Below are 27,464 nucleotides of genomic sequence, written 5' to 3'. Positions count from 1 at the left end.
CTAAATGAAAAATCGAAAAATTGAAGAAACGAAAAATTGAAAAAAATGTGATTGTAAAAATAAAAAATAACGTCAAAAAATGGAAACGAAGAATTCGAAAATTTGAAGAATTAAAAGTCGAAGCGAAAATTGAAAACTTAAAAATCTGAAAATTGAAAAGTCGATAAATGAAATAGTTTTAAAATCTAGTACATAATTGGAAAATGGAAAAATTTTAAAATCGTAAAATTGAAAAGTGAAACATTTTTTAAATTATTATTATTACTACATATGTAAAATGAAAAATAGAAAAATTGCATATCAAAAATCAAAGAAACGAAAAATTGAAAAATCATGAAGCTGAAAAATATTTACATTGAAAAAATAATTAAAAATCAGAACATCGAAAACTGAAAATTTTGAAAAATTAAAAATGAAAAACGGAAGTGAAAAATCGCAAATTGGAAAATTGAAAAATCAAAATATTGGAACATCCAAAGTTTGGAAAATCGTAAAAAAGAAACTTTCAAAATAAAAATTCGAAGAGTTGCATATCGGGAAATTAAAGAATCAAAGAAAAATGAAAAATTGAAAAAATTGTGATTGCAAAAAAAAAATGGGAATCTTAAAAGTCGAAAAATTGTAAAAATAAAGGAATTAAAAAATGGAAACGAAGAATTCGAAAATTTGAAGAAATAAAAATTGAAGCGAAAAATTGAAAACTTAAAAATTTGAAAATTGAAAAGTCGAATAAATGGAAATGTTAAAAAATTTAGTAATTGAAAAATGGGAAAATTTTAAAATACTAAAATTGAAAAAAGCGAATTTAAAAAAAAAATTGTCAATACCACATGTGTAAAATGAAAACGAGAAAATTGCAAATCAAAAATAAAAAGATCGAAAAACTGAAAATTTTAAAAAATAAACAAAATAAAAACTGAAACCAAAAATGGCAAATCGAAAAATTGGAAAATTAAAAATTCGAACATTCAAAAGTTGGAAAAAATTGAAAAAAAGAAAAATTTCTAAATGAAAAATCGAAAAATTGAAGAAACGAAAAATTGAAAAAATTGTGATTGTAAAAATAAAAAATAAAGACAAAAAATGGAAACGAAGAATTCGAAAATTTGAAGAATTAAAAGTCGAAGCGAAAATTGAAAACTAAAAATCAAAAAGTGATTTTTTTTTTAATTATTATCATTACCACATAAGGAAAATGAAAACTAGAAAAATTGCAAATTAAAAATAAAAGAAATGAAAAATTGAAAAATCATGATACTGTAAAATGTTATATTAAAAAAAATAAATAAAAATCAGAACATAGAAAAATTGCAAATCAAAAAATTGGGGCTACCAAAAGTTGGAAAATCGAAAAGAAGCAAAATTTTAAAATGAAAATTCGAAGTTGCTTATCGTAAAATTGAGGAATCAAAAAAATTAAAAATCAAAAAGTTGAAGAAACGAAAAATAAATTCGGAATCTGGAAAAATCAGAAAATTGTAAAAATAAAGGAAATAAAAATTGGAAATGAAGAATTCGAAAATTTGAAAAAATAAAAATTGAAGCAAAAAATCTAAAACTTCGAAAGTCGAATAAATGAAAAAGTTTTAAAATCTACTAATTGAAAAATAAAAAAAAAATTAAATGCGTAAAATTGAAAAAGCGATTTTTTTTTAATTACATATTATCATTACTACATATGTTAAATGAAAACTATAAAAATTCAAATTGAAAATTAAAGAAAGGAAAAATTGAAAAATCGTGAATCTGTAAAATTTACACATTGGAAAAAAATGAAAAATCAGAACATCGAAAAACTAAGAAATTGAAACATCCAAAAGTTGGAAAATCGAAAAACTAATTTTTTATTTTTCAATTTTCCATTTTCTCAATTTTTTTAATTTTTCGGTTTTTCAATTTGTCGTTTCCTCAATTTTTCAAGCTCTTGATTTTAATTTTGCATTTTCCCGATCTTTTAATTTTCATTATCTCGATTTTATAGCACAATTTTTCGTTTTTTCATTTCCTTTATTTTTTCAATGTTTCTTTCGATTTTATAACTTTTCTGTTTTATTTCTCGATTGTCCCATTTTTTAATTGTTTAGTTTTGCAAGTTTTGGGTTTCTCGATTATCCGATTTCTTTAATTTTCAATTTTTGGATTTTCTAATATTTCGTTTTCGATTTTAAGTTACCAATTTTTAATTTTTTGAATTTTCAATATTTGAAGCTCTTGATTTTAATTTTGCATTTTCCCGAATTTTTAATTTTTATTATCACTATTTGATACCCCAATTTTTATTTTTGCAATATGAAACTGAAAATTCTGGAATTGAAAGAATGAAAAATCGAAGAATTGAAATTGAGTGTTACTTACGCAGGAAACAAAAGCGCTGGATTTGTTGCACTGCCTTCAGGGGCCGAAATAACCTTCGACCAATTTTTTGGATTAAAAAAAGTAAACGTTAAAAATAATAATTACGCTTCATACTTTGTACAAAAAAAGTATCATATAGGACACTACACAGCTGTATAATTTGCAACGTATTTCCACCATACCATTACATAACTCATAGCGTAAAACCCGAAAAAACTGCAGACCGTTCGTGTCGCCTTGCAGACACCAATTTGTCATTCCTGCATCCTCGATGATCGGAATGCAGAATTATAAATTCCTCCAGCACTCGATCGAACCCTATTACGTGTCGCTTTAATCTCTCCGAATTTGAAAACCAGTCGCAGACTCGCCACGACAGACCCAAAAACAAACAATTAAATCATTGAAATTCCTGCAGACATTCTGCAGTGGTCTGGTCCGGCGATGACTCAGATCGACTAATCTCTGACTAACACTAAAAAACTGCCACTTTACCACATTACGGCGACAAAAAGTGCCCAAATCCTGGCCGCCTCTCCATTACTCACTCTTTGATCCCGTCCCAGCCATTATGTATTATGTGCTTGCATCTTGCGTCACCGCAATCCGCACCGTTTTCCATCAATGGAGCCTTCTTTTGTGGCTTTTTATCCGAAATCCTCGGCTCGGATCGCCATTGTTGACTTTGTTCCCATTCGGACGAGTTAAGCTTCGATTTACACGCCCCATCGAGCACATGGAGATTCCTCGTGCCTTCCAGGTAGAAGCCCCCGGTTCCCAAAAGTGCGAATTCTCGGCATTCCGAATCGGAGCAGGTCCGGACTTGTCTGCGGACAGCGGCGGCGCGTCAAGGCCGCGAGAGGAGGAATGAGGCGATGTACAGGGTGTTGCAGTGGCGACTTACTAGCTCGTTTTGTTACTATTATTATTATTATTATTATTATTTAATGAGGAATGTTGCACGGATTTCCGTCAGTTACATCATGTAGTACGGTTTATCGTTAAAAATATAATTTGTGAAAGCAAATTTTAAATTTTTTTTTCAGAAACGATAAATAGATCAATTCTCTTTGATTCTAAGAACGGAGCGACCTTGATTCTAAAGGAATTTTTATTCAAAAATGTGCTCCAAAATGAGTGACTTACTTTTGCTAACGAGGCGAGCTCAACTAAAAATTGAACACAAATTGAGCCCTAAAATTTTTCCAGTTTCCTTGTTTTGAATCTCGAGAAACCTCTACAAAACTACTTTCAACCGAGTTGTTCTTATTTTTCAAAAAAAAAAACTGCAAACTGGACTTCCAGATTCTTCCATTCCAAATTCTTTCAAAAATTCGCGACAAGAGAGCTCAAGGTTCTTTGGAATTTGATTAAGAAGAAACACCAATTTCTTTTTTTTTCTAAAATGAAACAACATCCATAAGGTTCTTCCACATTTTTCAGAAACAATACCAAACATTTCTTTTCATATTCTTGTAAATACTTCAAAAAAAGGCACAGAGGGCCACAAGATGCCTTAAAACTGGTTATAAAGCAAAATATGTATAAAGCTCCGCCTTGTTTTAAATTCTTCAAAAGAAGATTATGTAGTTCTAAAGTAAAAGACACTAGGATCTCCTAAGATTCTTTTAAATTCTCGCAAAAACCAAGCACTAGGTGCTCCCGAGATTCTTTTAAATTAGTCTAATAACAAAATTCTAAAACAAAACATTTGGGGCATGATTTCAGAATATTCCAAAAACAAAACGACAGGAACTGTCAAGATTCTTTCTAAAATAAAACACCAGGAGCTTCCAAGATTCTTTCAAATTCTCGAAAAACCCATCAATAGGCGCCTCCATGATTCTTTCAAAATCTTTAAAGATTTTGGCTCTTAAAATTCTTTCAGATTAGTTCTAAAATAATAGACCAGGAATCCCCAGGATTCTTTCCAATTCTCGCAAAAACCGAGCACGAACTGTCCGCAAGATTCTTTCAAAGTCTTCCGAAAAGACACCAAGGGCTCCCGAGATTCTTTCAAATTAGTTCTAAATAAAACAAAACACCAGGGACCCCAAAGAGTCTTTCAGAATTTTTCAAAATCTTCCGAAAACAAAACATTTGGGTCACCAGGGTTTTTCCAAATTTTTTTCGGGAACAGTACCAGAGCCCCTAAATGTTTCTTTTCAGATTCTTTTAAATTCTCGAATAAAAGACACTAGAGACCACAAGATTCTTTCAAATTTGGTCTAAAATAAAAAATCGGGGGTTTAAAGATTCTTTCAAAATCTTGAAAAAAAAAACATCAAGGACTCCCGAGATTCTTTTAAATTAGTTCTAAAACAAAACATCAGGGGCTCTAAAGATTATTTCAAAATCTTTCAAAAACAAAACAACAGGAACTCTCAAGATTCTTTCTAAAATAAAACACCAGGAGCTTCCAAGATTCTTTCAAATTCTCGAAAAAACCCAGCACTAGGTGCCTCCAAGATTCTTTCAAAATCTTTAAAGATTTTGGCTCCTAAAATTATTTCAGATTAGTTCTAAAATAAAAGACCACGAATTCCCAGTATTCTTCCTAATTCTCGCAAAAACCGAGCACGAACACTCCGCAAGATTCTTTCAAAGTCTTCCGAAAAGACACCAAGGACTCCCGAGATTCTTTCAAATTAGTTCTAAATAAAACAAAACATCAAGATTCTTTCAGATTTTTTCAGAATCTTCCAAAAACAAAACACTCGATCCCCAAGGTTCTTCCACATTTTTTTCGGGGACAATACGGGAGCCTCTACAGGTTTCTTTCCAAATTCTTTTAAATTCTCCAATAAAATGCACCAGGGGCCACAAAATTCTTTCAAATTAGGTGTAAAATAAAAGATCAGGAGTTCTAAAGATTCTTTCAAAATCTTCCAAAAAAAACCCCTGAGATTCTTTAAAATTAGTTCTAAAACAAAACATTAGGGGCTCTGAAGATTATTTCAGAATCTTTCAAAAACAAAACGACAGGAACTGTCAAGATTTTTTCTAAAATAAAACACCAGGAGCTTCCAAGATTCTTTCAAATCCTCGAAAAAACCCAGCACTAGATGCCTCCAAGATTCTTTCAAACCCTTTAAAGATTTTGGCTCCTAACATTCTTTCAGAATAGTTCTAAAATAAAGACCAAGAATTCGTAGTATTCTTTCAAATTCTTGCAAAAATTGAGCACGAACTGTCCGCAAGATTGTTTTAAAGTCTTCAGGAAAGAAACCAAGGGCTCTCGAGATTCTCTCAAATTAGTTCTAAATAAAACAAAACACCAGGGACCCCAAAGAGTCTTTCAGAATTTTTCAAAATCTTCCGAAAACAAAACACTTGGTTCCCCAGGGTTTTTCCAAATTCTTTTCGGGAACAGTACCAGAGCCCCTAAATGTTTCTTTTCAAATTCTTTTAAATTCTCGAATAAAAGACACTAGAGACCACAAGATTCTTTAAAATTAGGTCTAAAATAAAAGATCAGGGGCTCTAAAGATTATTTCAAAATCTTTCAAAAACTAAACAACAGGAACTCTCAAGATTCTTTCTAAAATAAAACACCAGGAGCTTCCAAGATTCTTTCAAATTCTCGAAAAAACTCAGCACTAGATGCCTCTAAGATTCTTTCAAAATCTTTAAAGATTTTGGCTCCTAAAACTCTTTCAGATTAGTTCTAAAATAAAAAACCAGGAATTTCCAATATTCTTTCCAATTCTCGCACAAACTGAGCACAAACACTCCGCAAGATTCTTTCAGTCTTCCGAAAAGACACCAAGGGCTCCCGAGATTCTTTCAAATTAGTTCTAAATAAAACAAAATACCAGGGACCCCAAAGAGTCTTCCACAATTTTTCAAAATCTTCCGAAAACAAAAAACGTGGTTTCCCAGGGATTTTCCAAATTTTTTCGGGAACAGTACCAGAGCCCCTAAATGTTTCTTTTCAAATTATTTTAAATTCTCTAATAAAAGACACTAGAAACCACAAGATTCTTTCAAATTAGGTCTAAAATAAAAGATCAGGGGTTTAAAGATTCTTTCAAAATCTTGAAAAAAAAACATCAAGGACTCCCGAGGTTCTTTTAAATTAATTCTAAAACAAAACATCAGGGCCTCTAAAGATTATTTCAAAATCTTTTAAAAATAAAACAACATGAACTCTGAAGATTCTTTCTAAAATAAAGCACCAGGAGCCTCCAAGATTCTTTCAAATTCTCGAAAAAACCCAGCTCTAGGTACCTCCAAGATTCTTTCAAAATCTTTAAAGATTTTGGCTCCTAAAATACTTTTAGATTAGTTCTAAAATAAAAGACCAGGAATTCCCAGTATTCTTTCAAATTCTCGCAAAAACCGAGCACGAATTGTCCGCAAGATTCTTTCAAAGTCTTCAGAAAAGAAACCAAGGCTCCCGAGATTCTTTCAAATTAGTTCTAAATAAAACAAAACACCAGGGACTCCAAAGAGTCTTTCAGAATTTTTCAAAATCTTCCGAAAACAAAACACTTGGTTCCCTAGGGGTTTTCCAAATTTTTTTCGGGAACAGTACCAGAGCCCCTTAATGTTTCTTTTCAAATTCTTTTAAATTTTCGAATAAAAGACACCAGAGATCACAAGATTTTTTCAAATTAGGTCTAAAATAAAAGATCAGGGGTTTAAAGATTCTTTTAAATTAGTGCTAAAACAAAACATCATGGGCTCAAAAGATTATTTCAAAATCTTTTAAAAATAAAACAACACAAACTTTCAAGATTCTTTTTAAAATAAAGCACCAGGAGCCTCCAAGGTTCTTTCAAATTCTCGAAAAAATACAGCACTAGGTGCCTCCAAGATTCTTTCAAAATCTTTAAAGATTTTGGCTCCTAAAATACTTTTAGATTAGTTCTAAAATAAAAGACCAGGAATTCCCAGTATTCTTTCCAATTCTCGCAAAAACCGAGCATGAACACTCCGCAAGATTTTTTCAAAGCCTTCAGAAAAAACACTACGGGCTCTCGAGATTCTTTCAAACTAGTTCTACATAAAACAAAACACCAGGGACCCCTAAAGTTCGTTCCCCAAAGTTATTTCAATTTTTTTTCGGGAACAATACCGGAGCCTTTAAAGGTTTTTTTCGAATTGTTTTAAATTCTCCAATAAAGATTCTTTCAAATTAGGTCTAAAATAAAAGATCAGCAGTTCTAAAGATTCTTTCAAATTCTCGCAAAAATCGAACACGAAGTATTCTCAAGATTCTTTCAAAATCTTCAAAAAAAAAAACACCAAAGGTTCCTGAGATTACTTTAAATTAGTTCTAAAACAAAACACTAGGGGCTGTAAGGATTATTTCATTTAAAAACAAAACAGGAACTGTCAAGATTCTTTCTAAAATAAAACACCAAGGGCTCCTGAAATTCTTTCAAATTATGTAGTTCTAAATCAAAAGGTAAGGAGCCCCAAAAATTCGTTACAAAAAAACACCAGGGGCTCCCAAGATTATTTCTAAAATAAAACACCAGAGGCATTCACATTCTTTTGAATTGTTTAGAAAAAAACACATCAGAGGCTCCAAGAATCTTTCAAAATCTTCTTAAAATAAAACACCAGCGGTTAAAACTCTTTTTTTTTTTCAATTATTAACAAGAAAGACACCAGGGGAACCAACATTTTTTTCAAATTTATTCTAAAACAAAGCAACAGAACTTAAAAAAACTTTAGAGGCCACGTTAAATTCAAAAATGGTTAGAAAAAAATTAAAAATGATTGTTTTGATTCCGTTCGACAAAAATATAGTTTCATTAAATAAAAGAGAGAAGTTCCAGATTTTATTACATTTTGTTGAAATAACATACAGAAGTTAAGTAGTTTATCTTTAAAAATATCTATCTCCTGTTAATATTTACTCAATCAATCAATCAATCACGTTGAAATAAAGTTGATAATTAATACGTCATCTTTAGAAGTTCGATTGACTAATAACGTTGGGACGTGTCTTAGTTCGTTCATTATAATTTTTGTTAAACGAAAAACGTTAAAACAACGTCAATATTATGTTGCAAAAGTCAATTGTCCGTAAAAATGTTGCTATTCGATCATTCGAGAAAATCATTCAGAAGTTTGTTATTTGTTTTGCTCAATCAACGTCAAAATAACGTTAAAACTACCTGGAATATGAATAATCTAATTTCTATAAACGAGTGGTGTTAAAATAACGTTAATAATACGTTGTTACATTTCAAAATTTAAAAAGTAGGTTGAACTCAAAACGTTTGTTTATGCAAAACCTTCACTTTTCAAGGAGATGCCCATTAACGTTTGATTGTGCTTAATAATATGCAATTGCCCAACGGTAAAATAACGTTGTAATTACGTCACATTCAAAGACACAATTGTTAGTCGTAATGAAGTGTCTCCCACGGCAACCCTTTTAACTAAGGAAAAGTGCAGGCTTCATAGTTTAATTTTGAGGATTAAATAAGTTATTTTCGAATAACGTTGAAATAACGTCAGTAATGCGTATGGTTTCAACCCTTTTTTAGACAAAAAGTTAGAACACTATTTAATTTTGGGTAAACATTCTTTTACATTCTGCACCGGCATCCAGAGAAAATAAAACCGCACCAATCCCATAAACAAAAAACCGTTTAGTGTGATGCGGGTTAAGCAAACCGGAACATCCGAGCCGAGAAGAATCTCCGAATTCCTGACGTTCCTAATTAATTTCGACCGTCAAACATCCACTTCACTTAAAGTTTTCGGCATTTCTGAAATTCCTCAAACCGTCGATGTTAATAACAAAAACCCGTCGATTCGTCAGACGTCACCCACAAAAACCTTCCTCTTTAACCACAAATCCGAATGAATAATTCGACAAGACCCCGTCGCTTTTTTCCGCTTAATTAACGACCGAAATATGCAAAATGTGCATAAATTACCCAAACGAGTCCCCGCCGACAATAAAAATTTTGTTTATCCGTTCTTTATAAGGCGATGACTACATTACCAGCTTTATCTATAAAAGGTCGGGTTCATCGATTGCCAAAATCGCATCCGCCGGTGCAAGGTCGCGGCCAGCGGCGGCGCGCGGGCCGGAACTCGAAGGTAGAGCGGGACTTTCACTGGCGCGGCAAAATTTAATTCAAATTGGGTTTTTACACGTTCTTGTGATCGTAAACACTTTCCTCGCCGACGTCGAGCACAAAGCCCCACAGTGTAAATTTGCCTTGCGATAAAGATAATAACCACGTAATCCCCGAGCTTTTAATTGCGTCTCTTAACCTCACTCTTCGCCCCATTCTCCGCCTTTTATGCTAATCTGCCCCATTTAACAATTCAAACAAACAATACCCAGACCTAAATTAAGCAATTTGTTCTAGGGGAAACATGCGGCAGTAACTCCTGTTGTTCAAAAGATGCCGAGCAAGAAATGTACATCCAAAGCAGACGCCACCTCGACCACTTCCTCAAAGACTCCATCACCAAACTCTCGTCGTTAATCGACACCCGGGCCAAAAAATTCGACGGTAAGCCGAATTCTTCACCATTCACTCCCCGATCTCACATTTGTCCCCCAGGTCAATTCCGTGACATGATGAACACCTCCAAGATCGAATTCCACGAGATGTTCCAGAAAACCTACGGTAAAATCTACCTGCAGAACTCGGACGTGTTCAGCGACTTCTTCAAAGAGCTCGAGGCGTACTACAAGAAGGGCTCCACCCGGCTGTCCGACACACTCGAAGCCTTCTTCGTCGTGCTGTACCAGCGCATGTTCACGGTGATCAACGCCCAGTATTCCTTCGACGAGAAGTACCTCGACTGCGTCTCGGGCCACATGGACGACCTCAAGCCCTTCGGCGACGTGCCGCGCAAGTTCACCCTCCAGCTGAAGAGGTCGTTCATCGCCACCAGGACGTACCATAAAGCCTTGTCGACGGCGGCGGAAGCCGCGAGGAAGCTCGTCAATGTGGGGATCGACAAGGAGTGCGAGAAGGAAGTCGTGCGAATGCGGTATTGTGGAAGTTGTAGTGGGCTGCGGGGGATGGGGACCTGCTCGAATTACTGCTCGACGGTGTTGCAGGGGTGCTTGAGGCACCACGTGGCTTTTAGTGCGGAGTGGGATAACTTTGTAGGTAAGTTTGGGGGTGATTAAATATTTATTCTAAGTGGAAGCGGGTCGGCTGGGGAGCGGCCGCAGCGCCGCCGCTTGGTCGTGTGCTGATTTAATAATTCGTGAGAATGCGGTGGCGGCGGGTGGAGTTGACTTAGTTTAGTTTCTTTCGTGATAATTCACGTCGAAATTACGTTAGATAGGTCGTTTTTTGGTAGAGAAACACGTTGAAATAACGTCGGTGAAAGTTTTAATTGTTGCTTGACGTATTAATTCTTCAGCTTGAAAAAACGTAATTTTCTGAATTAATGACGTTAAACTAACGTTAAAATGTAATATTTCGGCGGAAATTCTTTCTAAGAATGTTGGATAGAACGGCACTGTGTTGTTCTGTTTTGGTTTAATTTTTATGAATCTTTAAACATCGGTTGTTTTTGCGGGCAATGTTTATTAGTAATCATTAACAATTATTAGTAATAAATATTTCGTGGAAAAGCAATCAACTCAAGTTAAAATATAATTCACGTAGTGCTTCCACATCAAAACAGTAACGTTGACACATCGTTAATATTACGACATATTAATCGCAGTATTAGAATTAATTGTCCAGAAAGAAACGTTTGGTACAAACTTGGTTTAATAATTTTTACTCGAGTAATTTAAATATTTTGAAATGGACGTTTAATATTAGTTTTAATAAAGTTGGTATGAAAGACTGGCTGCCAAGTAACGTTAATAATACGTGAAATTAGAAGATTAGATAAAAAAAGTGGTTGTTCCGTTCAGTGTAAATATATTAGCGATCGATTAACCTTGAAATAACGTTACTAAAACGTTGTCACGACGTGTTTATGCAAACAGATTTTTTCTATTATGTAGCCAATGAACAACAACTACAGGATGATCAAAAATAGCGCAGTAGCTTTACTGAGAAAATCGTATTTTTTTGTTATACTTTAACTTGATTATAAGTATTATAGCAATTTCCAAACATAGATATTTTATTTTTTTCGATAATTGCGATAATAAAACCTTTATTATATTTTTCAAAGCGTCACTGCCTTCGAAAATCCTCAAATCTTCACATCCTTAAATCACCAAATCTTCAGAATCCCCAAATCTTGAAAATCCTCAAATCATCAGAATCACTAAATCTTTAAATCCTAAAAATCCACAAATCACTAGTCTTCCATAACTAAATCTCAAAATCCCTTGAATCCCCAAATCACCAAATTTTCAAATCCTCATCACCAAATCCTCAAGTCACCAAATCCTGAATCACCAAATCTTCGAATTGTCAAATCACCAAATCCTAAAAACCTACGAATCACCAAAATCCTCAAATAATCACATCGTCAATCATCAAATCTTCAAATTTTCAAGTCACCAAATCCTCAAAAACCCTTGAATCCTCAAATAATCAAGTTGTTAAATTTTCAAATCCTCAAAGTTCACAAAGTATCAAAATCCTCAAATCACCAAATCTTCAATTCACTAATATCCTCAAATAAACAAATTTTTAATCATCAGATCTACAAAATTCTCAAAAATCCTCAAACTTCACTCACCATCAAAATCCTTAATCGCCAAATTCTCAAATTACCCAATCCTCAAAAACCCTTGAATCCTCATCTCACAAAATCCTCAAATTTTCAAATCCTCAAAATCTTCAAATAGCCGAATCGTCAATTCGTCATATCACCAAATGCTTGAAATCACCAAAACGTCAAATCTTAAAACTCCATAAATCACCAAAATCTTCAAATCACCAAATCCTCAAATCATCAAATTTTCAAATTCCCAAATCACCAAATATTCTAGTCCTAAAAATCCACAAATCACCAAATCCTCCATAACTAAATGCTCAAAAACCGTGGAATCCCCAAATCACCAAGTCCTCAAAGTTTCAAATCTCCAAAGTTCTCACAGCATCAAAATCTTCAAACGCTAAATCTTCAAATCTTTCAATCACCAAATGTTTGAAATCACCAAATCTTCAAAGTTCTTAAATTATCAAATCTTCCAATCGTCAAATCACCAAATGCTTGAAATCACATCATCGTCAAATCCTAAAACTCCACAAATCACCAAAATTCTCAAATAAACCAATCTTCAATCATCAAATCACCATATCTCAAACATTCTTAAAATTTTCAATTCTTCAGTTTTAAAGCTTTCAAAATTCTCAATCGCCAAATCCGCAAGTCGCAAAATCGTCAAGGCACCAAATCATCAAATTCACAAATTTTCAAATCCTCAAAGTTCTCAAATTATCAAAATCGTCAAATCTTCAAATCGTAAAATCACCAATTGCTTGAAATTACCAAATCTTCAAATCCTAAAAACCCACAAATCTTTAACTTTCAAATCCTCAAAATCCTCAAATCACCAAATCTCAAAAATCGTCAAATTTTCAAATCCTCAAAGTTCTTAAACCATCAAATTTTCCAATCGTCAAATCACCAAATGCTTGAAATCACATAATCGTCAAATCCTAAAACTCCACAAATCACCAAAATTCTCAAATAATCAAATCTTCAATCATCAAATCACCAAATCTCAAACATTCTCAAATTTTCAATTCTTCACTTTTAAAGCTTTCAAAATTCTCAATCGCCAAATCCGCAAGTCGCGAAATCCTCAAGGGACCAAATCCTCAAATCATCAAATCCACAAATTTTCAAATCCTCAAAGTTCTCAAATCATCAAAATCCTCAAATCGCCAAATCTTCAAATTATTAAATCTTTAAATCGTTAAATCACCAAATGCTTGAAATCACCAAATCCTCAAATCCTAAAATCCACAAATCTTTAACTTTGAAATCCTCAAAATCCTCAAATCACCAAATCTCAAAAATCCTCAAATTTTCAAATCCTCAAAGTTCTTAAATCATCAAATCTTCCAACAAGAACTACAGGATGATCAAAAATAGCGCAGTACCTTTACTGAAAAAATGGTATTTTTTTTGTTATACTCTAATTTGATGATAGGTATTATAGCAATTTTTAAACATAGACTTTTTTTTCATAGTTGCGATAATAAAACCTTTATTTTATTTTTCAAAGCGTCACTGCCTTCGAAAATCCCCAAATCTTGAAAATCCTCAAATCACCAAATTTTCAAATCCTCATCACCAAATCCTCAAGTCACCAGATCCTGAATCGCCAAATCTTCGAATTGTCAAATGACCAAATACTAAAAACCCACCAAAATCCTCAAATAATCACATCGTCAATCGTCAAATTCTCAAAAGTTCTCAAAGCATCAAAATCCAAATCCTCAAATCTTCAAATTTTCAAATCACCAAATCGTCGAAATCACCAATTCCTCAAATCCTAAAAATCCGCAAATCACCAAGTTCTCAAATTTTCAAATCTTAAAAATCCACAAATCACTAGTCTTCCATAACTAAATCCTCAAAACCCCTTGAATCCCCAAATCACCAAGTCATCAAATCCTCAAATTCTAAAAATCCTCAAATCACTAAAATCCTCAAATAAATTTTACATCTTCAAATCTTCAAAATTCTCAAATCACCAAATTCTCAAATTACCCAGTCCTCAAAAACCCTTGAATCCTCACCACAAAATCCTCAAATTTTCAAATCCCCAAAATCTTCAAATAGTCGAATGCTTGAAATCACCAAAACGTCAAATCTTAAAACTCCACAAATCACCAAAATCTTCAAATCACCAAATCCTCAAATCAACAAATTTTCAAATTCCCAAATCACCAATTCTTCTAATCCTAAAAATCCACAAATCCTCGATAACTAAATGCTCAAAAACCCTTGAATCCCCAAATCACCAAGTCCCCAAATTTTCAAATCTCCAAAGTTCTCACAGCATCAAAATCTTCAATCGCTAAATCTTCAAATCGTTAAATCACCAAATGCTTGAAATCACCAAATCCTCAAATCCTAAAAATCCACAAATCTTTACCTTTCAAATCTTCAAATCCTCAAATCACAAGTCCTCAAAAATTCTCAATTTTTCAATTTCTCAAACTCCGCGCAGTATCAAAATCCTCAATCGCCAAATCCTCAAAAATGCAGGAATCCTCAAAAATCCTCAAATTATCAAATCACCAAATGCTTGAAATCACAAAATCGCCAAATCCTGATACTCCACAAATCACCAAATCACGAAGTTTTCAAATTTTCAAATCCTCAAAGTTCTTAAATCATCAAATCTTCCAATCGTCAAATTACCAAATGCTTGAAATCATATAATGGTCAAATCCTAAAACTCCACAAATCACCAAAATTCTCAAATAATCAAATTTCAAACATTCTCAAATTTTCAATTCTTCAGTTTTAAAGCTTTCAAAATTCTCAATCGCCAAATCCGCAAGTCGCGAAGTTCTCAAGTCACCAGATCCTCAAATCACCAAATTCTCAAGTTTTAAATCCTCGAAAGTTCTCAAATCATCAAAATCTTGAAATCACCAGATCCTCAAATCACTAAATCTTCGAATCGTTAAATCGCCAAATACTTGACATCATCAAATCCAAAAAATTCCACAAATCACCAAAATCCTCAAATAAACGAATCTTTAATCGTCAAATCACCAAGTCCTCAAAAATTCTCAATTTTTCAATTTCTCAAACTCCGCGCACTATCAAAATCCTCAATCGCCAAATCCTCAAAAATGCAGGAATCCTCAAATTTTCAAATCACCAAATGCTTGAAATCATAAAATCATCAAATCCTGATACTCCACAAATCACCAAATCCTCTGTAACTAATTTCTCAAAAACCCTTGAATCCTTAAATCACCAAATCACGAAGTTCTCAAATTTTCAAATCCTCAAAGTTCTCAAACCATCAAAATCTTCAAATCACCCAATCCGCAACTCACCAAATCCTCAAAGTTCTCAAGTCATCAAAATCCTCAAATCGCGTGATCCTCAAATCACTAAATAAATTTTCAAATTGTCAAATCACCAAATGCTTGAAATCACAAAATCGCCAAATCCTAAAACTCCACAAAACACCAAAATCCTCAAATAATGAAATCTCCAATCATCAAATTCTCAAATCACCAAATCTCAAATATTCTGAAATTTCCAAATCCTCAAATTCTTCAAGCCTTCAAAATTCTCAATCGCCAAATCCGCAAGTCGCCAAGTCCTCAAGTCCTCAAATCCTCAAATCACCAAATCACCAAATTCTGAAGTTTTCAAATCCTCAAAGTTCTCAAATCATCAAAATCTTCAAATCGCCTAATCCTCAAATCGCCAAATCTTCAAATTGTTAAATCACCAAATGCTTGAATTCCTATAATACTCCTAAAAATTCATAAATCACTAAATACTCAAATAACCAAATCTTCAATCTTAAAATCTTCAAATCACCCAATCCTCAAATTTTCAAATCCTCAAACTTCGCAAACAATCCAAATCTGCAATCGCCAAATCCTCAAAAAGCCTTGAATTCGCAAATTACCAAATCCTCAGACTTCTCAAATCACCAAATTTTCAAATGATCAAATCACCAAATCCTTGAAATCATCAAATCCTCAAATTCTAAAAATCCACAAATCACCAAAATTGCCAAACAATCAAATCTTCAATCATCAAATTCTCAAGATCCTCAAATCACTAAATCCTTAAATCCTCAAATCTTCAATGCTTGAAATCGCTAAATCTTCAAATCCTAAAAATCCACATATCACCACAATCCTCAAATCACCAAATCTGAAATATCCTCAAATCTCAAATATCCTCAAATTTTCAAATCCTCAAAGTTCTCAAGCCATCAGAATCCTCAATCGCCAAATCCTCAAATCACCAAATTTATTTTTTTTTATGAACACTAATAAAATTTTATTTGTTTATTTTATGTTTATATTTCCATAAAATAATTACAATATTAAACATGACCTTATTGCAATTTTTGTCAAAATCCTTGCAATGCTAAACATATTAAAAGAATTGGAAAAACGTCTCAACGAAATTTCAAAAATATATATCGTTATAAAGCCTCTATATAGTCGAAAATAACTTTGGTGGGCGCTAGTCAAACAGGTTTATAATTTTTCTCTCTGACTTTTAGATTAATATCTTTAATAGTGACTCACCCTGTATATCATTTAGAATATACTCAAATTTTCGCGAAAATGAGGTGAGTTGTACCTAATTTAATCAATAAAATAAATTGCCTCATTCATAATTTTCTGAATCACCCTGTATAAGTAATTGTAAAAAATATGAACCCATTGATAAACTGGAAGAATAAATGAATTCATAATATTTAAAGTAAAATTAAAATTTTACAAAATACCTACGTTAATAATACGTCGCAATTAAGTTTGAAATTGATAATTAGACTGAATTTTCTTTCAGAATGTGTTTACTTACGGGGGGTGGATGAATTCCGATGTCAGTGCTCTGTCGAGTCTGTCTATTTGTTGAACGAATTACGTGGAAATTACGTTGATAACACGTCATATTTACAATAGTAGTAATAGGCAGTGTAAATTCCACCAATTGCAAGGATTTATTTATTTGAAAAAATGCACAATTATATGACAAATTAACGTCAAAATAGCGTTGAAAATACGTGAAATTTCGAAAATTAAATTTTGATTGCATTAAAACGCGTGTTTTAGGGTCATTCTTCTAATTAAAGTAGAAAACAGCTGCGGCGGTGCTAAAATAATAACAATAATAACGTTAATAATACGTTATATTTGAAAATTAAAAAGTATGTTGCATTAAAACGTTCGATTATGTTTAATAATATGGAATGATTAGCGGCAGAAAAACGTTCAAATTACGTCGTCGTACTCAAGGAAGCAATTATCGGTTGTAATGAAATGTTTGTCCCAGCGCAACTGTTCCGATTACAGGGATAATACGGCATCAATGTCTTAATTTTACGCTGATTTCGTAACTTATGTTCGGGCGACGTTGAAATAACGTCATTGATATTATTCAAACATGTTAGTTCATAAATCAAGTTGTATTTTTTTTTAAATAACGTTGAAACAACGTCGTTGAATTTTGATGTTCGTAAATTAATTTAACGCTGACCTGTTCGCCAACATCCAGTGCATACCTTAACTGGTATTAACGTCGGCTTGACAATCCGATTATAATCTTCAGTACAGCTAGCCGGTAAAAGTCAACGTCCATTTTGATACGACATTCATAGATCTTCCATATAATGCTTCAATCATGATTAAGTAGGTATGTGTACACGATTAAAACCGATTGATTACACAAGTATTTGAAAAGTGCCGTGGTTGTGGAAAATGACTTATAAGCAACCTTTTCGGTGCGCATCAAAATTCCGAAATTACTCGGCCGATTGCGATTCAGGTTTACAAAGACGGTCTGTTGCATAAGGTTGCATTCCAGCAATATTTCTGCGCATCTTAACGCCATCTCTGCTTCCATATCGAGAAACTAACTATTCGACGTCGCACTAACGTCACTCCAACGACATAAGTCCGATTGAACACGCGTTCCACTTAAAAATCGCAATTGTTTCTCGGAAGGCGTCTGGTGAACGCCTCGCCAATACGAAGCCGGCGAGCCACAAATGGCTCAATCTTTTATGTCCAGGTTCTTGCTCTACAGGTTTCGAATATTTATGCACATGTGTCGCCTGCCATTACAAATTTTTTAACACACGACTTCAGTTACAATTGTATGAAATTCGAAAAAGCGATTTGCATTATTCATGAGGTCGTTAAGGGAATCGAAAATGTTAATTGGGTTTCGGAGTCGCGGGCACGTTTTATCGGTGGATGGATATTTATGGACGTGTCCGCGATTATACGAAAATTAATATCGAAGAATTTATAAGCGTAAATCATCGGCGGCTGTTTACTCAACTTTTGCAGTTCGACGGCGAATTGAACTGCAATAAAGTTAAGCGCTTGACGAGGTCGTAAACACTTCTTTCGGACGCCGGGGAGCGGAGCTGTTGCTAAGGTAGGGGGCGCAGGCACGAATTTCGATCGGAGGCTAAAAATGAGGAGGTCGTTGGATGGGTTCTGGAGGAGCTGTGACGCAATGGCCACCTGTTAAACAAATTACGTGGGAAAAATTAGATCCACCAACACCGCAGTTTAGCGCGGGAGTGCGCATGACGGCGGTGCGGCCAATGGGAGCGCAGCCACAAACCTACAAAACAATGTAGAGTTTGCCGTTTCGTTCGAATTCGACTTAAGTCTTCAAATTAAGTCGTTTAATTGTTATTCCATTGGTTTGTTTTGTTCGGTACATAAATTATAGCGACAAAATCTGACCTCCAGTCACATTCAGACCTGGAACGGGATTTACTGGTTCCGATAACGATTTTGTGTATAATTATTTCTAGTTTTTATTAATTTAAAAGGTCCTGCAATCAGTAAACAAATTGATTGCGTGTAAGAATTTCACACTTTCGTATCAGACTATCAGAGCATCGTACGATGACCTCCTTGGAAAAATTGGTCGAAGGTTATTTCGACAGAACTTGAAAAATTATAAAAAAATTTAAATAACATTCTCTTGCGTCGAGATCGTAAATTCAAAAATGGAAAAAGCGAAAAATCAAATCATCAAAAAAATCTAAAATTTTAAAAATCGAAAAATTGAAAAATCGAAAAGTTGAAAAATCGAGAAAGTGGAGAAACGAAAGGTCAAAAAATTTTAAATATCGAAAAACCGAGAAATCGAAAATCCAAAAAATCGAAAATTAAAATTTAAAAAATCGAAAGATCAAAAAAATAAAAAAAATTAGAAATCGAAACATTAAAATTTAAAAAAAAATGAAAAATTAAAATACCTCTCGAAAAATTGAAAATCAAGAAATCAAAAATCAAAAAATGGTCTCCAAAAAGTGAAAAGTCAAAAAATTAAAAATCGGAATAATGAAAAGTGTTAAAACTGTGCCATTGAAAATTTGCGAAATCGAGAAAATTAAATCAAAAAATTAGAAAACTAGAAATCGAAAACTTTACTAACCCTTAAAGAACCGAAAAATTGAGGAGAATTGAAAAATCACAAACCCGAAAAATTGGAAAATCGAGGGGGAAAAATCGAAATTGAAAAATCGGGAAATCGAGACGATAAATCGAGAAATTGAAAAGTCGGAAAATCGAAAAATTCAAATTTGAAACATTGCTACTTAAAAAGAGTTCAATCGAAAAATCAACAATCGAAACATCGAAGTCTCCAAAAAATGTAAAAATTGAACGACCGAAAAATCTTAACATTTAAAAAGCCGAAAAATTGAAAAATCGAGAATTTGAAAAATACCAAACTTGAAAAATCGCAAAACAGAAAAACCGAAATTGAATAATTGAAACATCGAGAAATCGAAAAATTGAAAAATTAGAAAGTCAAAAAATCGAAAAGTCGAAAAATTTTAAATATCGGAAAACCGGAGGTCCACAAATCGAAAATCCGAAAAATCGAAAAATTGAAATATGCATTAAAAAATTTTAAATCGGGAAATCGAAACATCAAAGTTTCGAAAAATGGAAGAAAAATCGAAGATGTAAAATTTACAAAAATGAAAGACCAAAAAAATTGATATAATTAAAATTAAAAAAAAAATTGAAAAATTAAAATTTCTCTCGAAAAATTGAAAAATCAAAAAGTCGAAAAATTTTGAGGTCTCCAAAAAGTGAAAAGTCAAAAAATGAAAAATCGAAATAATGAAAAGTCTTAAACTGTACCATTGAAAATTTCCGAAATCGTAAAAATTAATTTAAAAAAAAACAAAAATTAGAAAACTAGAAATCGAAAAATCTAACGCTTAAAGAACCGAAAAATTGACGAAAACTGAAAAATCACAACCCGAAAAATTGGTAAATCGAAGGGGAAAATCGTAAAACCAAAATCGAAATTGAAAAATCGGGAAATCGAGATAAATCGAGAAATTGAAAACTCGGAAAATCGAAAAATTCAAATTTGAAACATTGCTACTTAAAAAGAGTTCAATCGAAACATCGAAGTCGCGAAAAAATGTAAAAATTGAACGACCGAAAAACCCGAAAAATTGAAAAATCGAGAATTTGAAAAATACCGAACTTGAAAAATCGCAATACAGAGAAATCGAAATTGAAAAATTGAAACATCGAGAAATCGAAAAATTGAAACATTGGAAAGTCAAAAAATCGAAAAGTCGAAAAATTAAAATTTGTATTAATAAATTTTAAATCGGGAAATCGAAACATCAAAGTTTCGAAAAATGGAAAAATTGAAAATGTAAAATTTACAAAAATGAAAGACCAAAAAAATTAAAATAATTAGAAATCGAAACATCAAAAGACCGAGAAATCGAGAAGTCGAAAAATCGGGAAATTGATATAATTAAAATTAAAAAAAAATTGAAAAATTAAAATTTCTCTCGAAAAATTGAAAAATTGGAAAGTCAAAAAATCGAAAAGTCGAAAAATTAAAATTTGTATTAATAAATTTTAAATCGGGAAATCGAAACATCAAAGTTTCGAAAAATGGAAAAATCGAAAATGTAAAATTTACAAAAATGAAAGACCAAAAAAATTAAAATAATTAGAAATCGAAACATCAAAAAATCGAGAAGTCGAAAAATCGGGAAATTGAAATAATTCAAATTAAAAAAAAATTGAAAAATTAAAATTCCTCTCGAAAAATTGAAAAATCAAAAAGTCGAAAAATTTTGAGGTTTCCAAAAAGTGAAAAGTCAAAAAATGAAAAATCGAAATAATGAAGTCTTAAAACTGTACCATCGAAAATTTCCGAAATCGTAAAATTTAAATTAAAAAATCTGAAAATTAGAAAATTAGAAAACTAGAAATCGAAAAATCTAACGCTTAAAGAACCGAAAAATTGACGAAAATTGAAAAATCACAACCCGAAAAATTGGAAAATCGAAGGGGTAAAATCGTAAAACCAAAATCGAAATTGAAAAATCGGGAAATCGAGATAAATCGAGAAATTGAAAAGTCGGAAAATCGAAAAATTCAAATTTGAAACATTGATACTTAAAAAAAAGTTCAATCGAAAAATCAACAATCGAAACATCGAAATCTCGAAAAAATGTAAAAATTGAACGACCGAAAAATCTAATGTTTAAAAAGCCGAAACCTGAAAAATCGCTAAACAGAAAAATCGAAATTGAAAAATTGAAATATCGAGAAATCTAAAAAATTTTAAATATCGAAAAACCGAGGGGTCCACAAATTGAAAATGCGAAAAATCGAAAAATTGAAATATGTATTAAAAAATTTTAAACTGGGAACTCGTAACATCAAAATTTCGAACAATGCAAAAATCGAAAATGTCGAAAAATTGAAAAATTGGAAAATCGAAGAAAATCGAAAATTTGAAAAATCCCAAACCCAAAATGTCGAAAAATCAAGAAATTGGAAAATCGAAGTCAAAAGCTTGAAATATTGAGAAATCGAGAAATCGAAAAAATGAAAAACCGAAAAATTTTAAATATCGAAAAACCGAGGTGTCCAGAAATCCAGGAAAATCGAAATACGTATTAAAAAAATTTAAACCGAGAAATCAAAACATCAAAATTTTAAAAAGTGTAAAAATCGAAAATGTAAAATTTAAAAAACTGAAAGACTAAAAAATCAAAAAAAAGAACTAGAAATTGAGAAATCGAAAAATCGCAAAATCGAGAAATCAAAAGTGAAAAATTGAAACATTTAAACTTAAAATACCGATAAAGCGAAAAATCGAAACGTTGAAAAATCGAATCATTGGATAAATCAAGAAATTCAAAAAACTGAAAAATCGGAAAATTTAAAAACAGAACAATTGAGAAATCGGAAAACCGCGAATTATAAAAATTGAAAAATTTAACTGAAAAATCTAAAAGCGAGAAGTCGAAAAAGCGGAACATTGAGAAATCGAAATAACAAAAAAGTGAAAAATCTAACGTTTAAAAATTGGAAAATTCAGTTTAATTTATTAAATAGAAAAATCGTTGAACCGAAAAATGGAGAAACCAAAATAACTAAAATAAAAAAAATTGAAAAATTAAAATACCTATCGAAAAATTGAACAATCGAAAACAAAAAAATCGAAATTTTGAAAAATCCCAAAACTCAACCATCAAAAACTTGCGCAAGATCGAAAAATTCAAAACTGAAACGTTTAAACTTAAAAAACAGTAAATTGAAAATCCAAACAAAGAAATCTCGAAAAATTGAAAGATAGAAGGAATAAAATCTTAAAAATCGGTAAACTAACAAAAAAATCAAAAAAACTAGGAATCTAAAAGTCGAAGAATTGCAAAATCGAAAAATGGAATTAAAAAAACTGAGGCATCGAGAGATCGAAACATCAAAAGAAAATTGAAAAGTTGAGAAATCGAATTAACTCAAAATCGGAAAATTGAAAAATCGAACAAAATTTGTAAAATCAGCAAATCGAAAAATCAATAATTTTAAAAATTGAGAAACGTCAAACGTTAGAAATTGGAAAAACTAGAAATTGAAAGATCAAAAATTTGAAAAATCAAAAAATTTTAAGTTCAAAAATTCGAAAGAGTGAATAATTGAAATCGAAAAATTGAAAGACCGAAATATTAAAAAATCCCAAAATTGAACCATCGAAAATCCAAAAAATAAAATGAAAAAAGCTAAAAACTAAAGAATCAAAAAGCAGAAATCGAGAAATCGAAATATTTAACATTTAAAAACTCGAAAAATCGAAAAACCGGAAAATTGAAAAAACGAGAAATTAAAAAAACACAAATCCGAAATGTCGAAAAATTGAAAAATTGGAAAATCGAAGCCGAGAAATCGCAAAACCGAGAAATAGAAATTGAAATGAATAATTGAAATATCGAGAAATCGATACATCAGCATAGATACATAGATCGAAAAATTGAAAATCGAAACATAGAAAACTCGTGAAATTGAAAATAGAATAATAGAAAAATCAAAAATCGAATCGAAGTTGGAAAAGTCGCAAAATCGGAAAACCGAAAACTCGAAATAGAAAAATTGAAACATCGAGAAATCGAAACACCAAAAGATCAAGAAATCAAGAAGTCGAAAAATAGAAAAATTGAGAAATCGAAATGGGTCAAAATCAAAAAAATGAAAAATCGAAAAGTTTAAAAACAGAAAAATTTAAAAATCGAAAAATCAAGAATTTTCAAAATTGAAAAATTAAATCGGAAAATCTCAAAGCGAGAAGTCGAAAAAGTAGAAGAGCGAGAAATCGAAACATTAAAAAAGTGAAAAACCTAACATTTAAAAATTCGAAAATTCGATTTAATTTAAGAAAAATCAATGAACCGAGAAACCGAAATATCTAAAATTTAAAAAATTGAAAAATCCAGAAATCAAAAAATCGAAATATTAACAAATCCCAAAACTGAAAAATCCGAAAATTGCAAAATTGGAAATTTCAGAAATGGGATAATAAAATTAAAGAAATCGAAAAATTAGAAATCGAAAAATCGAAATAGCTCAAAATCGAAATAGCTCAAAATCGACACATTCAAAATTGAAATTAAACAAAATTTTTGAAATTTTTCATTTCCCAATTTTTCAATTTATTGTCTTTTTAAGTTTGATCGTTTCAATTTTGAATTTTTTTGAACAAAAAAGTAAAAATGAAGATATTGAAAAGTCGAAACATTGAAAAATCCTAAAAAAAAAACATCGGAGAGTCGAGAAATCGAAAAACTGAAGACTCAAGAAATTGGAAAGTCGAAAAATTTTGATGACTCCAAAAAGTAAAAAGTAAAAAAAATGAAAAATCGAAATATTAAAAAATCACAAAATCGAAAAACTAAAAAATCGAAAACTAGAAATCGAGAAATTGAAAAATTCTAAACCCGAAATGCCGAAAAATTGAAAAATTAGAAAATCGAAGTAGAGAAATAGCCCAAAATTGAAATTAAAATTTAAACCTAAAAAAACATGATATGAACAATTGAAAATCGAAACATCGAAATCTCGACAAATTGAAAAATCGAAAAATTAAAAATTTCAAAAACCGAAAAACTGGAAAAACCGAAAAACCTAAAAGCGGGAGTCGAAAGATAGAGAAATCGTAATATCAAGAAAGTAGAAAATTTAAAAATTCGAAAAATAGAAAAAGCAAGAAATTAAAATATCGAATCCGGAAGTCGAAAAATCAAAAAATTGAGAAATCAAAAATTGAAAATTTATAAACCCCAAATTGAAAAAGCGTGAAGTTTAAAAATCAAAGAATTGAGTCATCGAAAATCGACAAATCGTAAAATCGAAAAACCGAAAAATCGACACATTGTTATTCAGTTTTGCTTTTCCCCCAAAAAAATCTCGATGTCTAGGATGAAAATTCAACACGGATTCATAAACCACAAGTTCACAGGACTGTGTTAAATTTTTCATATTTAAATAATATTTATTCGACAAAACTGTAAGATGAAATGATTAAATCCTGGGGGCATGATAACCGATAACCTTAAAACGTTTGCAAGATTTCAAAGCATTAGGACGACAGTTACTATTGTAAAATTTATAGATGACGTCATTCTGTTGTTGGTGGGGATAATCAGACAGATTTGTTCAATCGCTCCGGAAACAGGAGACCACATTTTTCGTACTCTGGAGGTCATGAAACGTCGAGAAAACATGAGTGTAGCAGTCGCCCTCGGTCTCGATTGCTATCGTACCTTAGTTTACGCACAGGAAGCAAAACGGCTCCTTATTACCCCCATTAAAAAAACAAACTTCCACTTTACGCTCCCACCGTAAACACACTCAAATAAAAATCCAAAACAGAAGCATCAAATAAAGATAACACAACAATCAATAAAACGAACTCCTCAAAATGATAAATCTTTAAACGCAACGATTCAATCGTCCCACGACCCCTCAAAACAAAACGAATAACTTTACGAAACGCGACTTGAATTAAACAGAAGCGAGAAATCTCGAGGCGAAAATAGAACGAAACAAAGCGTAAAGCCGCCACTATCGAAGTGAACGCTATCAGATTTTTATTTTTTTACGACGGCGACCATAAAAACTCGATTAGGTAAATATACACCACAACAAAGCAACAGAACATCGACATCAAATCATTAATCTCCATTAAACCGAAACAATAAATATTGGAGATAACGAAGATCGTGATATTTCCACGATATGACAAGGTCCTCGTGGTGTTATCTTAATCTCCCGCCACGGCACGATTGATTGAAAAACGCCTCGTTTAATTCAATAAAGAACGAAAATTGGTTGAGCGACCTTGAATAGTCGAAAACTAGACGTAGTTTTTAGGTTATGTTGTAACGTTTGCGAATGACAGATAGACAACGTTTCTTGGACGTCGCAGTTTAACGTATATTTTATTTGTAGATGCGCTCGACAAGGTCGCCGACCGCCTCGTCGGTCCCTACAACATCGAAATCGTCGTGGAGCCCCTCAACATCAAGATCTCCGAAGCCATCATGAACTTCCAAGAGAGCGGCACCGAAGTCTCGCAGAAGATCTACACTTATTGCGGCAAACCAGCTCTGAACCGACGAAAAAGGAAAACGAAATTCAGCGACGACGAGCTCGAGGACAACGCCGCCTACGAGGTGAAATACTCCCCGTTGAAGAAGGTGGGCCACAAGAAGAAGAAAAACAAGAAGCACGAAGAGGAGGACGAAGGACCGAGCTTGGAGAGACTCATCAAAGACATCAAGACGGTACGTGTACGTCATTGGACGCCAGATGGCGCGACGCGTAAACAAGATGTCCGAGACGAAGACGCTCTAATAAATCTGTTAGGCTGGTTTGTTTGTTTGGATAGGGACGAATTCGGTTGTCAAAAATTCAGAGGGGTCTGGTTTGTTTCATTAAGGCGGGGGGCGGTAATTAAGGGGAGGATGTTTAAAAATGGATTAAGGCGATAAAGTTTGTTATGAATGGCGGTGGCCTTGCGGACTCGTCGTTTTTGGAGAGTGTGAGAAGATTTCGGCGCAGGCTTTTAGTGGATGGTAATTTTGGAGTAAGGCGCTAAATGGGGAATTTATTGTTTTAGCGGTTTTTGCTGGGAGCGCTGAACTTGTTCAGACATGTGGTCGTTTTGCGCTTTTTTGATATTAAAGTAACGCGCCAAATTGCTTAAGTACAATTATTTCGACCATTTTGGTGTATTTGTGACAGCTGTCTCATTACAATAACTGTCAACTGGGTAAATAGACAAAGAACAGTTTACACAACTAAACATAGCTTTGGAGATAAGCCCGTAATGCTCGTTATCGTAGTGGATAAAAATATTTTCGTTACTTAGGGTGTCAATATTTGTTTGAAGAAAAAATCTCTTGAACGTCGTAAAAGAGATATTTTCAAACATAAATATATACGAATTTCGGTTTGCACTGTTGCGAAGTTTACAGCAATTTAAATGATTACATAAACTGAAGTTGAAGTTCTGTGTGGGAAAATTGTTTTGATGCGAGTGATGCGAGTTTTCACCTAATAACTGTCCTGACACGAGATAAATTTTAATTTAATAGATTTTCATTTCTCGCGAGACAGCTAGAATAGGGTCCACTTGACGAATGGTTAATTTCACTTTTTTCAACGTTTCGTAATCTGTAGAGTAGGAAAAAGTAGGTCACCCGTTTACATCTGTCTGTCGTTTGTGCAGTTTTATTGGACACCGTTTATTACTCCGTTCTTGCTCTTTATCTTAAACTCGTAGTTTTTTGGAAAAAAATCAAAAATATAAAATAATGTGTTACAATTTAACTTGGAAACTACAAAATCGACTGCTATAAATCACGTTTAAGGCCAATCAAAATTTTGTTTATCTTCTCCAAATTTTATTAGGTAAATTTAATTATTTTTTATTGTCTTTGTTACTTTTGTACTCTTTTTTTATAGCGTTTTTTCGCTTTTGTTGACCACTTTTTCTGATTTTCATTTTTTTTAAGTCGTATTTTTGCCGCCTTTTATTGTGCCCTATTTTTTGTCTGTTTTTTGTCGCCCTTCTTTTTGTAATTTTTTGTCAACTTTTGTATCGCTCTTTTTGTAACTTTTTTCGCTTCTTTTCCCGCGTTTTTTGTACCTGTTTTCTAATATTTTTTGGAATCGTTA

General features: G+C 32.3%; 1 protein-coding gene across 1 annotated transcript in view; it reads left to right on the top strand.

Annotated features, from left to right (window-relative positions):
- The window catches only part of LOC135136996 (glypican-4), an 86,261-nt gene that overhangs the window by 52,889 nt on the left and 5,908 nt on the right, over positions 1-27,464 (top strand). Inside the window, exons 2-4 of the mRNA XM_064066518.1 lie at positions 9,699-9,845; positions 9,897-10,454; positions 25,734-26,068. Coding sequence (XP_063922588.1) covers positions 9,699-9,845; positions 9,897-10,454; positions 25,734-26,068 — 1,040 coding nt within the window. The remainder of the gene's footprint in view (positions 1-9,698; positions 9,846-9,896; positions 10,455-25,733; positions 26,069-27,464) is intronic.

The sequence above is a fragment of the Zophobas morio genome, unplaced genomic scaffold (genome assembly GCF_036711695.1).
Source record: "Zophobas morio isolate AGI-343-1 ecotype UQ-CSIRO unplaced genomic scaffold, CSIRO_AGI_Zmor_V1 ptg000028l, whole genome shotgun sequence".
NCBI classification, from domain to species: Eukaryota; Metazoa; Arthropoda; class Insecta; order Coleoptera; family Tenebrionidae; genus Zophobas; species Zophobas morio.
The sequence above is the reverse complement of the archived record's forward strand: the minus strand, read 5'-3'. Positions and strand labels throughout refer to the sequence as shown.